Source organism: Triturus cristatus, chromosome 4_2 (genome assembly GCF_964204655.1).
Source record: "Triturus cristatus chromosome 4_2, aTriCri1.1, whole genome shotgun sequence".
NCBI lineage: Eukaryota > Metazoa > Chordata > Amphibia > Caudata > Salamandridae > Triturus > Triturus cristatus.
The window spans coordinates 39081179-39094350 of record NC_140586.1 but is presented as its reverse complement, the minus strand read 5'-3'; the positions used below and the strand labels follow the sequence as shown (position 1 = coordinate 39094350).

Here is a 13172-nt window from a genome sequence, read left to right as displayed (position 1 = left end):
TCAATCTGTCCTTGACATCTGGCTCCGTTCCGGACAGTTGGAAACAAGCGCAGGTGATCCCCATACTAAAAAAACCTACATTAGATCCTCAAAAATTTGAGAATTATCGCCCCATCTCTCTCCTTCCTTGGGTGGCAAAATTGACTGAGGCTCATGTTAATACCACTCTCTGCAACCACATCCATTCTGCCAATATCTTAGATCTTACCCAGAATGGCTTTCGCTCTGGCCATAGTACTGAGACTGCGCTTCTCTCTATGGTCGAGCATATACGAACTTTGGTGGACTTAGGCCAAACGGTAGCCCTGGTGCTTTTAGATCTCAGTGCCGCATTCGACACCGTTTCCCACGCAATTCTATTACAGCGTCTGGTTGAGGTTGGTGTTGAGCATGTGGCACTTGAATGGTTTCGATCGTTTCTATCTGGTCGTACCTTCAGGGTTGCTACCTCGCCCTATCAGTCTAAAACCCACTCTATCACTCAGGGCGTTCCGCAAGGATCGGCTCTGAGCCCCACACTCTTCAATATCTATGTCCAGCCGCTGGCTGAGGTCGCAAAGCGATGCAATCTGACCGTGGTGTCCTATGCTGACGACACTCAGCTGGCGGTTGCCATAAGTGGGGCTTCTGATACAGAGGCTGCTAAGTTTCGTGAGGGAATTAGATCAGTGGCTTGCTGGTTGACCGAAAATTGTTTACAACTGAATGCAAAAAAAAGGGAGGTGCTTATTATCGGCAAGCAGAGTCACCTCTGGGGTGATCACTGGTGGCCTTCTGAGCTTGGCCCTACCCCTCTCCCAGTTCCTGAGGTAAAGAACTTAGGCATGTGGCTAGATTCCAAACTTAGTTTTGTTTCCCATACCAAGAAAATCGCTGCCACATGCTTCGGTACTCTCCGTAGGCTCAGATCTATTTTTAAATTCTTTGATGCCCCAACCAGACAGCTTATTGTAAAGGCTACTATACTGTCTCGATTGGACTATGCGAGCTCTCTCTTACTTGGAGTCAATCAGGCTGAACTCTGTAGACTTCAGCGAGTTCAAAACGCTGCCGCCAGGGCTCTGGTTGGCCTGCCGAGATTTTGATCGGCCAAAAAAACCATCTATGGACTCCACTGGCTTCCTGTATCCCAGAGGATCAAGTTTAAATCTCTTTGCCTCTCGTTCAAAATTCTGAAACACTCTTCCCCTCAGATTTTGGAACATCTTATTCTGCCGTATGCACCTTCGCGTACTTTGAGATCTTCTGGGTCCCATCTGGCTTTAGTTCCACGCTTCAAAAAGGCTAGGGCAGGTGGTGGCTCCTTTAGTGTGCTTGCTGCCAAGCTCTGGAACTCCCTTCCTGTCCACATTCGGGCCATTGATGATCTCCTGATCTTCAGGAGGGCCATTAAGACCTTACTGTTTTCTCTGAACGTTTAGGCTCTGCCTCCGCCTGCCCACTGGGCTGTCTGTGTGCCGATTTCTTGTTCTAAGCACCGGGACGCCCCTTTGCTGGGGCAGCTGTGCGCTATACAAATTCGGCTAACATAACATAACATAACATTACAGAGTATTATTGGAATACTATTGTGAAGTTCATATGTAATTGGTTACTGGAAGGAATTTCACTTATTCACCTGTAGAAGAACTTACAACACTGGGAGTGTTTCCCTCCAGTCTTACGTAAAGACCATTACATGGTCACTCACATATGTGCACGAGTTAGAAGTTACCCTTCCACTAGGCTCACCAGATTTCTCAGACAAAAGTTTGCAGACAGAGTTGGCTCTGATGGAATTTTAATTTGTGACCTGCAGGCCACACCTACTGTCAGCAGCGACCCTTTATTCAATCCCGATCCAAATTGCCATCTATCAACGCTTTCAGGAAAGTTTTTAAGTTGGTTGATTGAGCGTGGAGTAGAGTATTGGTGCCACTGGATGATGTCAACCGTGCGGTACCCAATGTCGTCATTTGAAAGGTCATTAATCGTGTCAGTTAACATGTCGAGTGATTTAAAGTGGGAGGTCATTAACGGTTCATGATAGGGGTACACGTTATGGTTAGCTTACCAAACCATAACTATCGAATGTCAATAGTTCCTAGGTTTTGTAATCACAGCTGGACTTTAACTGTTTACAGTAAATTCCATAGTTTTTTTAAAAAAAAATATATTAAATAAACATACATTATGGACTTATGAGGAGGACACGTCGTTCAGGCTCCCATCAGAATGTGTAAAGCAATTAGGCAATTCCTTTACAAACGTAATACCTTCTGCAGTATCATTTTAAAAAATCTGCAGGTCTAAAGTGTTTAAACTCCAATAAACTGCAGCAATAGGAGGCTCTCTGTTAACCATGCCTGTTCTGGAGTGGAGGGTTTTCAGACAGAGCTTCAGGTTTCACACACAGGGCTCCTTTTTGCCAAGGGCTGTGGAAAAGCCAGTATATATTTTTGTACTGTATCACTTACAGTTTAGGGAAAGATAAACTTTTGATTGTTTTGCTTTCAATCCACTAAGCTCATTCTAAATGCCTAGTTTATGAGAGAAAATGGACAGAGGAATAGCTGAAGGCTCCATTTCTGAACGACCTAAGTTATATGCACAATAAAATAACATCTATTAAAATCAATGACATATGCACAGCTAGTGCTGCATCCAACAACACACCACAGGCAAAACCATCTATGGAGGGACAACCACAAACACACAGTAAGATGCACAAGCTATTAAAGGCCATAGAAGCACATAGGAAGAACCGCAAACAATTAAAGTATGAGGGGTGTGCAGAGCAACCATATGACTCGTCATGAACTCATGCAACACAAGAGCTGTAACCTACATGGGTCAAAGAGTTATCTACAGGCTTCACTGAAGGACAGTGAAGGGCAGACGAACAGAGTAGCAACTCTCAATAGTCACTTAGCAGGCTTTGCTAGATGCAATAGAAACAGATGCACAAACCACGGGCGACAAGTAAGACAAAAACAAGCATTGGCATAGCCAATAGGTCTCGCTTTTGGGACCTTATAAGTATTTAGTTATGCAGCACAATATCCTTGGTGCAATACCATCAACTGTTGCATGGTTAAAAACGTATAAGGTCCCAAAGGCGAGACCTATTGGCTATGCCAATGCTTGTTATATTTGTAGCCGCCACTGGATATGTACCGGGGGGAATGGGAAGAGCTGCTGGAGAGTGCCTGCTGGCCTGGCACTACTGCCGTTTTCTACATCCGGCAACTTCCTCTGGTACCAGTTCTACGCACTGAGGTCACAGAAATAAATATTCTTGTTGAGTTCTAACTCCCCCTCTATCCCCCCGTCTCCCCCTCCCTCGCAGTGTCAGCTGCGGGGCAGATCCGGCGCTTCTCAGGCTCAGCCTCCGGCTTGGAGTCAGTCCCAGGTTTGGGAGCCTGCCATTGAATGAGAAATTTCGAAGTTATTTCCTTTTTTTCCGGCATTTGGTTTACAGTTGCCAACAACAAAGGACAGGCTGGAAACTGTCCCTGCAGCAACAGTGGCCGTGTTTACTGGAAACCAAGCAGAAGGGAACCGATTCGGAGAGCAGGCCGCGCTGCACCCGGGGTGTGGGGGGGAGGGAGGGGGGGCTCTCCTGTGGCACCTCTGAGAGGCACAGGGTGCGGGTCCCCTCTACCAGCTGTTCTGAACCTTTTGATTTCTGTGGACCCCCCTTAGAATCATTACTGGAATCTGGGCACCCCCACTGAGTCGGTAAAAGGAAGCGGGGGGGGGGGGGGGGCAGACTAAACAATTCTATGCGTTGAGCCTCTAAACAATACACAAAAATAAGTATACACCAAACAAATGCTCACATATTGAAATATTTGCATTAATGCGAAATTAAGTATAAAAAGTATTTAAACTGTTCAATTTTGCTTCTTTGATTGTACATACTTTATATTTTAATTTTAATTTATGCATTTTAATATTATTGCATTCTGTAAAACAGCCGCAGACCCCTGCGTAAGAGTCACAGACTTCAGGTTGAAAACCACTGCCCTATACCGTGCGCTTTGTTAGTGTGTTTGCTTACTATCTATTTATTTTATTTGTGTGTGCTTATGTTGGCGCAGACCAGGCCCCTGAGAGCGTCATAACACCTCACAGTATTTTGATAACGTTAGAACAAAGGTTTAGGAATGTCATCATTATTGGCTATTTTGTCATAAGCTTATGGTGTGCTCCTGTGTGCATAGTGTCGCTTTTGGCAATTACTCTTGACGCTTTGTGTAGTTTACTGGTCTGTTCCAGAACAACACTAGGATGGGGGGTGTCTTGCAGGGTGTGGGTTATCATCACAAACATGTTCTGTAGTAGAGGGGCCCAGTGCTTAATTTGTGAAAAAAGAAGTGCCAGGGCCCTTGTCAGGAGGCCACTGCAGCTTGCACCACCCATTGCCCCTGCCAGTGCTGCCAATGATAGCAACAACACAACTACTCCTACAAGTGTTACAATTCAGATGATCCCGTCCAAAGCTATACGAATGTCTTGGAAGGCAGGTATTAGCCATTTTTGAGGCATTAACAACTGTCGTTGTGCTCGTCTCTAAGTTAGACAAACATCACCACCATGTGGCAGACTGTCACAAGTGCCGGTGTTGACAATTAAGTGCAGGTGCAGAGCACCGGAAACCACCAGCTCATATCAAGCATTGGAGGGGTCTGCAACCTTCCATCCAGCCTTACTGTGAACGTCGACCCTAGAGGGATGCCTCTGTGTGGCGTTTTTTTAGTGGCGGTCCTAGTCTTGAGGCCCTCTGCTTGATCTGTGTCAGTTATACTGACACTTTTTGAAGAGGGGCCATCTGGGACGTGCCCAGATCTGTTTGTTCTGCCACTCCTTGGACCCACCACCACAGCAGTTGAACGTGTCTGGAGGCGACACAGAAAATAAAACTGACACCTCTCATTGCCACATGAATGTGTTCTGCTACCTTTAATCTCAAAGGAGCGTTGTTTTGCTTAAAATGTTTAAATCTGACTTTGAACTTATGTGTGTAATGTACACACATACACATATATCCAACAAACTCCCTTGCAAGAAAAGAGCAGAGTAAATACAAAAAATATCTGCTGTACCTATAGTTATTTTATAAACGCATCTAAGTCGTTTCTTAAGACAGAGAAGAACCACTCTTACTGGACTGTGTAAGGATTACAAAACACATAAAAATGAGGTATTAATCCATATTTTAATTTTTGACCTTGTTAGAAAAATACTTATTCAATGAATACGTGAGATTTAAACATTATACCACCATTTTCATACAAACAAAACCCAGGACCTATTTGTCCTACAATACATTGGTGCCCATGGACAATCTGTGGAATAAAATTATTCACACATACTCATTCATACTCAGACGCATTCATACATTATAACAAAAGACACATGACCCTAACTACTAAAATTAGAACAAAATGCAGGCCCAAGATAATGGTAAGCGAGTCTTCTTAAGTGTTAAACATAAACCAAGGGGTGCAAAAGAAGAATGGCATATGGTAAACAGAATGGGGTAACAAGAAAAATGTTCTTGTAGTATCTTAATAAATCTGTGTAGTGAACAATCCAGTTCAATATGCCGACGCGCGTTTCGGTGTGACGCCCCCTTATAACCGGGGCAACACCTTCTTCAGGGCAAGAAATTATTCAGACATAAGTTCCATGGGACCTATCAAGTGATAAATAACAATTAGTGAACACAAAACTGTTAATTCTAAACATATCTATTAGATGACACTGATTATTTATAAAGTTACAACATACAAAATACATCTAAGATAGACACTGGTCCAGATAAATGAGTGGTTGAGCATTAAACTTATTAATTATATTATGAACGTTGCACACATAATGGAAAATAACGAACAGAAAATCAAATTTGAGAGAAGTTTATGAAACAATACACATGCAACAATTGGTTAGGTCATATTGGCAATTGATCAAAAGGAATCCTGAATATATAGCTAGGACTGGATACCGTTGCATAAAATCTGGTAAACAGCATTTAGATAAACTCAGTAAATAAAAGATGTCATTTGGGGATTCATATATCATCAAGAGAATGATATCAACTGAGGGATGGGTGAGTTTCGAGGACAGTAATAAAAAGTAGGGGTGCTATATCTGCATGAAGCTGATGGTTAGGAAAAGGAAGATAAGAGACATGCTCACCAAGGGATCAGATGGGAAGATGAGAATAATTATCTCTCTTTCTCCTTAAGTGATGCAACCTCAGTACTTCTAGTGGTACACATATATAGCAATGTAGAGGAACTTTTCAACTTATAGGCATGCGAGATCTAAGGAAGAAAGTAGATCAGGAAAGATTAACATTTCTAACATAAAGCATAGTTTGTTAGATTTGTGATGTTTATGAAATCAACAATTTATAGGTGTTCTCTGTTCTCACTATTTAGGCAACGAATAAGAGTCAATGGGTCAGGAACACCAGTTAAAACAAACTGGGCTAGTGATTCTATATATATATGAATCCTAGAGCTAAGTCATAAGTGAGAACCTTGAAGATGTAAATCATCACCTGTTAAGTTTTAGGGAGACCACCCCGTAATTCCAGCTAGATGTGCACCTATCCTCACGCTTCCACGGTTGGTGAGAAAAAGGAAAATGTATTCTGCCACAGCCTATGGTGAGTCAGACAAAGTGATTAGAGTTAGCAATAGGCTAATTATGGGGTTAAGCTAATTACTAATCATTGCCCCGTATGAAACGTGAAAACCTCAAAGATGTGATTAATCACCTTTTAGGGCGTATCGTTGTTCCTGTTTATCGTGTGGCTGGATGAAAAAAGAAGAATAGGATTCCTCCGCAGTATCTGGAGGGTCAACTAACAAAATAAATAGAGTTAGCACTCCAGCGTCACTTAACAGAGCGGAGAAACTGAAGTCGTAGTCATTCAGTCTATTATCTGAGCGCTTACCGGTTTTTTAAAGCGTTCAGGCCTTCGCCTACGTCCAGGTGTGCAGATCAATGTGGGCGCTGCTCCGCATATTACGCGAGTAACTCCACACGTTAATTAATCGCCATTTCAGTTCAAGGAGTGTGACCGGGGGAAAAAAAAAAAAAAAAAAAAAAAAAAAAAAAAAAAAAGAATAGAATTCCTCCGCCGTATCTAGTGGGCGAAATAACAAGATAATAAAAAGTTAACGCAACTGTGCAGATAGAGCGAGTGAGGGAGCTGATGTCTTAGCCTAAATGCCTATTTTATACGCGCTTACCGAGAGGAAGCTTTCTGATGCTTTCAGTTCTTCGTTTTGTTCCAGGCACGTAGATCAAAGTAGATGCTGCTGCGCTGCTGGTCCTCTGCTTACTGCGAAGCGAGCAACGACCAGTGTGATTAGGAGCAGCTGCTTATATACTAACAGGGGCTGACATCACGTCCTAGGGTAATATCAAAGAGGAGGCTGTGGATTCTGAGGAGGATTCGGATCGGGGTGTTTTATGGTCACCAGTATGATCGCTGTTTGTGATGCGGCACCTTCCCAGATACAGTAATCCCTGACATTCTGCAGTGCAGTCGATAACAGGGAATTCGTGATAAGGGCTCAGGTAGATAAGTTAAAGAGCGCCTTAATAATATTGTGTATGTGTCCAAAGGATTTAGCGAAGGGAACCAATGGAGGATCTATTGTGTTAGTTCATGACAGAGATTAATAGGGATCCAAATCGTTTTTTGGTCTCTTTCAAAGGGACACATAGCTCTAATATAATGCTTAAATAATAGCATTCTCCCAGGGCAATTCCTCATTAAACCCCCTAGTCTTGGAATCCAGGAAGTAGATCCAAAAGACTTCTCGCTTTTTGCGTATCCGGGTGCTGTCAGTGCCTTTTTGCATGCGGACCCTTTCTAAGATTGTCCAACGTAAGTCCTTCTCAGTGTGGTTGGACTCCATCCAATGTTTGACCAATGGTGCTGAAAGGTTATTTCGCCTGATGTTAGATTTGTGTTCCCCTATGCGTATTTTGCATTCTCTGCCAGTTTCTCCTACATAGGGGATTTTGCATGGGCATAAAATAACATAGATACAGTTAGTAGTTTTACAGTTGGTCATTTCATTGAGATTGATGGTTTTATTATTGATTACAAGGGTGTCGTTGACAATAGCGTTGGGGCATGCTTGACATCCTCCACATTGGTGATGTCCAAGAACCGGGGTATTGCCAAAAAGGGATCTCTGTGTCAAAGTATTCCGCTCTTGTGGTTTGGCTCTGACCAATAGGTTTTTTAGGTTTTTGTTCCTCCGGAATGCAAATAAAGGCTTGGGTATCTTCTCTGCTTCATTGTCCAGATTTAGGAGGTGCCACTGCGAATTGATGATTTGTCGTATTTTATGGTTTATGGAAGAGTGTTTGATGACACAAACCAGTTTTTCCATCTTGTTTTCTTCCTTCTTGGGTGTAAACAAGGTATCCCGATTAAAATATCTGGCTCTCTTGAGGGCATCCCTAACAAGCCTGTTAGGGTATCCTCGTAAGAGGAATTTTTGTTTCATTGACTCTGCGTGTAATAGATAATCTTTGATTGATGAACAGTTCCTGCGCAATCGTAAGAACTGACTGAATGGAATGCTTGATTTTTGACTGTTGGGATGGAAGCTTTCAAAGTGGAGCAGAGTATTCCTGGAGGTGGGTTTGGTAAAGAGTGATACCTGAAGAAGGTTGCTCTCATGTTTAACATAGACATCCAAAAATTCCAGCTTTTCAGTGCTACTTTGTGCCGTGAAATGAAGATTTGAATCGGCTAAATTGATCCAGGAAATGAATTCATTAAGGGATTCTCGGTCACCGCTCCAGACGAAGAAAATATCGTCTATGAAGCGTGACCAGTGGCGAACATTTTCATAGAACGGGGCAACCTCGTTATAAATATTACGCTCTTCGAAGTGTCCCATATATAGACAGGCGACACTCGGCGCACAGGCTGCCCCCATGCTTACTCCCTGGACTTGATGGTAAAAGTCACCATCGAACTCAAAAAAGTTCTCTTCCAGAACCACTTCCAAACATTCGGTCAAGAATGTGCTATTTTGTAATGATGCCACAGAATCTATTTTGTCTTTGACTACTTCCAACGCATCTCCCTGAGGTATGTTGGAATATAGGGACTCTATGTCCATGGTGACTAATATCTCTCGTTCAGGATCGTACTGTAGGCCTTCTATTTTGGAAATGAAATGCCCTGTATCCTTCACATAAGATGGAAGCATGGTGACCAGGGGTTGGAGGAAACGATCGATATATTTTGATAGGGGTTCTGTTGCTGACCCAATAGTAGATACGATGGGTCTCATAGGGGGGTCCTTCTGGTCTTTGTGAGTTTTTGGTACTCCGTAGATAATGGGAATCCGAGTATAGGTGGGGGTAAGATACTCTGCTTCCTTTTCACAAATTTCTCCCCTTTCTACGGCTGACATGACTATTCGGAGAATTCTCCGTTTTAGTCTTGGTTCTGGGTTGACAGTAATTTTTAAATAGTGTCTCGGTGACCCCAAGAGTGTATTCATCCTGTTCTTATAGTCATCTGTGTTAAAAATGACTATACCTCCACCTTTGTCACATGGTTTCAGAGTGACATCGTTGTTTTTCTTAAGGGTGTTTAATGCGTTTTTTTCTTCCCTGGAGATATTGTTCATCGGAAAGGGTACAAAGGCCGTTATTTTTCCAATCTTGTTGAGGACGGCTTTTTCGAAAATGTCGACTTCTTTGCCAACTTGATCGATGGTAGGTGTAAAGTTGGATGGGGGTTTTAGGCCTGAACGGTTTTCATTGTCCTCAGAGATACTTCTATTCTGAAAGAATTTTTTGAGTCTGATTTTTCGGAAGAAGGCATGCATGTCTGTCATGAATTCAAATTTATTCATAGTAGTAGAAGGTACAAAGGAAAGACCTTTGGTGAGCAGTGTCTCAGTAGGGTCATCCATTGTATAACCTGATAGATTAAAGACTGGAATTTTGGCTATGTTCGCCAGTATTGGTTCTGGCGGGTCCTGATGTACCTCTGTGGTTGGGTTTGTTCCTGGTATCTCGGCTGTGGTACTTGTTCCTGGTGTTGGTTCCTTTGATAGGTGTTCTGGTATTGACTTCGGTATTGGGGCTGAAAGCGAGGGCGGGATCCGCCCCTCCGGTTCCCTAAAAAAGGATTCCCACTTTGGTATCTTTCTGCATCAGATCTATATTGGGGAGTTTGGTAAGATGGCCCCTCACTGTCAGAATCGGTGGTGTCCGAGAATGTTATGATACGTTTGTTGTTCCACTGGCCTGCAAAGTTGCCAGTCACACTGTCATTAGTTGACGAATAGAAGTTTTCAGATAGGTAGGGGTAGGCCCTTTCCTGTGAAAAGAGTCTGATGTCCTTCCTAAGCTTGTCCGTCTTCCTTTTGAACAGATATTCACTGAAAGAATCTAACTCTATCGTAATCTCTTCTAATTTTTTCTTACCCTCCTCGAGGGCGTTGGATGTTTTAAGTTTGTCCTCTAGGTCCTGGATTTCCTTATTTAATAGTTGGATTACCTCTCTGGCTGTTTCTACAATAAGGATCATCCAGTCCCTAGAGCATCTGTTTGATATCAGGGCCCATTTTTCGAGAAATTGCCTGATCTCAACAAAAAGACCTGGTATGTTTCTTACTCTGAGGCCAATAGGGATTGTTCCTGCCTTTAAATACTCCAACATGAAGTTGGCATGAGACTCCGTACGTTTGGTTTTCTTCTTTAGGTTGAACAACTTGGTCCAATCTTCATTGGGACCTTTGGAGAGTGAGAAGGGTCTGTTGGGATCAGGTGTTTGACCTATGAGGCGTGCATAGTCCTCATCAGAAAAACCAAAAGTTTTAATACTGTCCATAGAAGAAAAGAGGTTAATAATATACTCGAGAAAAAGGCAAATATAGGAGAAATGAGAATAGAATAAGGAAAAAAAAGGAGGGGTAGCACAGATGTCAGAGGCTGATATAGAGAGAGGGATTCTGGGAATGAAAAGATGTGTGCAACTGTTTAAGACGAATGAACATAAACAACCCCACAGCAAACAAGGCTGGGAAGGAAAAACCACTAGAAAAGGGGAACCCCTGAATGAATGAAGGTAGAGCAGCAGGGGAAAATTCACAAGTAAATACAAAAAATATCTGCTGTACCTATAGTTATTTTATAAACGCATCTAAGTCGTTTCTTAAGACAGAGAAGAACCACTCTTACTGGACTGTGTAAGGATTACAAAACACATAAAAATGAGGTATTAATCCATATTTTAATTTTTGACCTTGTTAGAAAAATACTTATTCAATGAATACGTGAGATTTAAACATTATACCACCATTTTCATACAAACAAAACCCAGGACCTATTTGTCCTACAATACATTGGTGCCCATGGACAATCTGTGGAATAAAATTATTCACACATACTCATTCATACTCAGACGCATTCATACATTATAACAAAAGACACATGACCCTAACTACTAAAATTAGAACAAAATGCAGGCCCAAGATAATGGTAAGCGAGTCTTCTTAAGTGTTAAACATAAACCAAGGGGTGCAAAAGAAGAATGGCATATGGTAAACAGAATGGGGTAACAAGAAAAATGTTCTTGTAGTATCTTAATAAATCTGTGTAGTGAACAATCCAGTTCAATATGCCGACGCGCGTTTCGGTGTGACGCCCCCTTATAACCGGGGCAACACCTTCTTCAGGGCAAGAAATTATTCAGACATAAGTTCCATGGGACCTATCAAGTGATAAATAACAATTAGTGAACACAAAACTGTTAATTCTAAACATATCTATTAGATGACACTGATTATTTATAAAGTTACAACATACAAAATACATCTAAGATAGACACTGGTCCAGATAAATGAGTGGTTGAGCATTAAACTTATTAATTATATTATGAACGTTGCACACATAATGGAAAATAACGAACAGAAAATCAAATTTGAGAGAAGTTTATGAAACAATACACATGCAACAATTGGTTAGGTCATATTGGCAATTGATCAAAAGGAATCCTGAATATATAGCTAGGACTGGATACCGTTGCATAAAATCTGGTAAACAGCATTTAGATAAACTCAGTAAATAAAAGATGTCATTTGGGGATTCATATATCATCAAGAGAATGATATCAACTGAGGGATGGGTGAGTTTCGAGGACAGTAATAAAAAGTAGGGGTGCTATATCTGCATGAAGCTGATGGTTAGGAAAAGGAAGATAAGAGACATGCTCACCAAGGGATCAGATGGGAAGATGAGAATAATTATCTCTCTTTCTCCTTAAGTGATGCAACCTCAGTACTTCTAGTGGTACACATATATAGCAATGTAGAGGAACTTTTCAACTTATAGGCATGCGAGATCTAAGGAAGAAAGTAGATCAGGAAAGATTAACATTTCTAACATAAAGCATAGTTTGTTAGATTTGTGATGTTTATGAAATCAACAATTTATAGGTGTTCTCTGTTCTCACTATTTAGGCAACGAATAAGAGTCAATGGGTCAGGAACACCAGTTAAAACAAACTGGGCTAGTGATTCTTTATATATATGAATCCTAGAGCTAAGTCATAAGTGAGAACCTTGAAGATGTAAATCATCACCTGTTAAGTTTTAGGGAGACCACCCCGTAATTCCAGCTAGATGTGCACCTATCCTCACGCTTCCACGGTTGGTGAGAAAAAGGAAAATGTATTCTGCCACAGCCTATGGTGAGTCAGACAAAGTGATTAGAGTTAGCAATAGGCTAATTATGGGGTTAAGCTAATTACTAATCATTGCCCCGTATGAAACGTGAAAACCTCAAAGATGTGATTAATCACCTTTTAGGGCGTATCGTTGTTCCTGTTTATCGTGTGGCTGGATGAAAAAAGAAGAATAGGATTCCTCCGCAGTATCTGGAGGGTCAACTAACAAAATAAATAGAGTTAGCACTCCAGCGTCACTTAACAGAGCGGAGAAACTGAAGTCGTAGTCATTCAGTCTATTATCTGAGCGCTTACCGGTTTTTTAAAGCGTTCAGGCCTTCGCCTACGTCCAGGTGTGCAGATCAATGTGGGCGCTGCTCCGCATATTACGCGAGTAACTCCACACGTTAATTAATCGCCATTTCAGTTCAAGGAGTGTGACCGGGGGGAAAAAAAAAAAAAA

At 41.9% G+C, this 13172-nt stretch overlaps 1 protein-coding gene and 1 long non-coding RNA gene across 4 annotated transcripts in view; one reads left to right on the top strand and one right to left on the bottom strand.

The window, feature by feature from the left end:
• The window catches only part of LOC146832891 (uncharacterized), a 311812-nt gene that overhangs the window by 113299 nt on the left and 185341 nt on the right, over positions 1-13172 (top strand). The gene's annotated exons all lie outside the window — the stretch shown is intronic.
• LOC146832893 (uncharacterized) lies at positions 5121-13171 on the bottom strand. 3 transcript variants are annotated; one of them, XR_014960467.1, is made up of 2 exons: positions 6184-13171; positions 5121-5680 (listed from the first exon to the last, which is right to left on the bottom strand). XR_014960467.1 is itself a non-coding variant. In XM_085600335.1 (2 exons), the coding sequence occupies exon 2, from the start codon at positions 9948-9950 to the stop codon at positions 7743-7745; it is 2208 nt and encodes a 735-aa protein (XP_085456461.1). In that variant the 5' UTR covers positions 9951-12931; positions 13025-13149; the 3' UTR covers positions 5121-7742. The 3 variants fall into 3 exon arrangements, 1 of the variants encoding a protein (XP_085456461.1); XR_014960468.1 differs by having other exon boundaries at positions 5121-6856; positions 6950-13171; XM_085600335.1 differs by having other exon boundaries at positions 5121-12931; positions 13025-13149.

Coding starts and splice junctions, on each gene's coding strand:
- LOC146832893 (XM_085600335.1), bottom strand. CDS start 9,950: ATGGATGACCCTACTGAGACACTGCTCACCAAAGGTCTTTCCTTTGTA.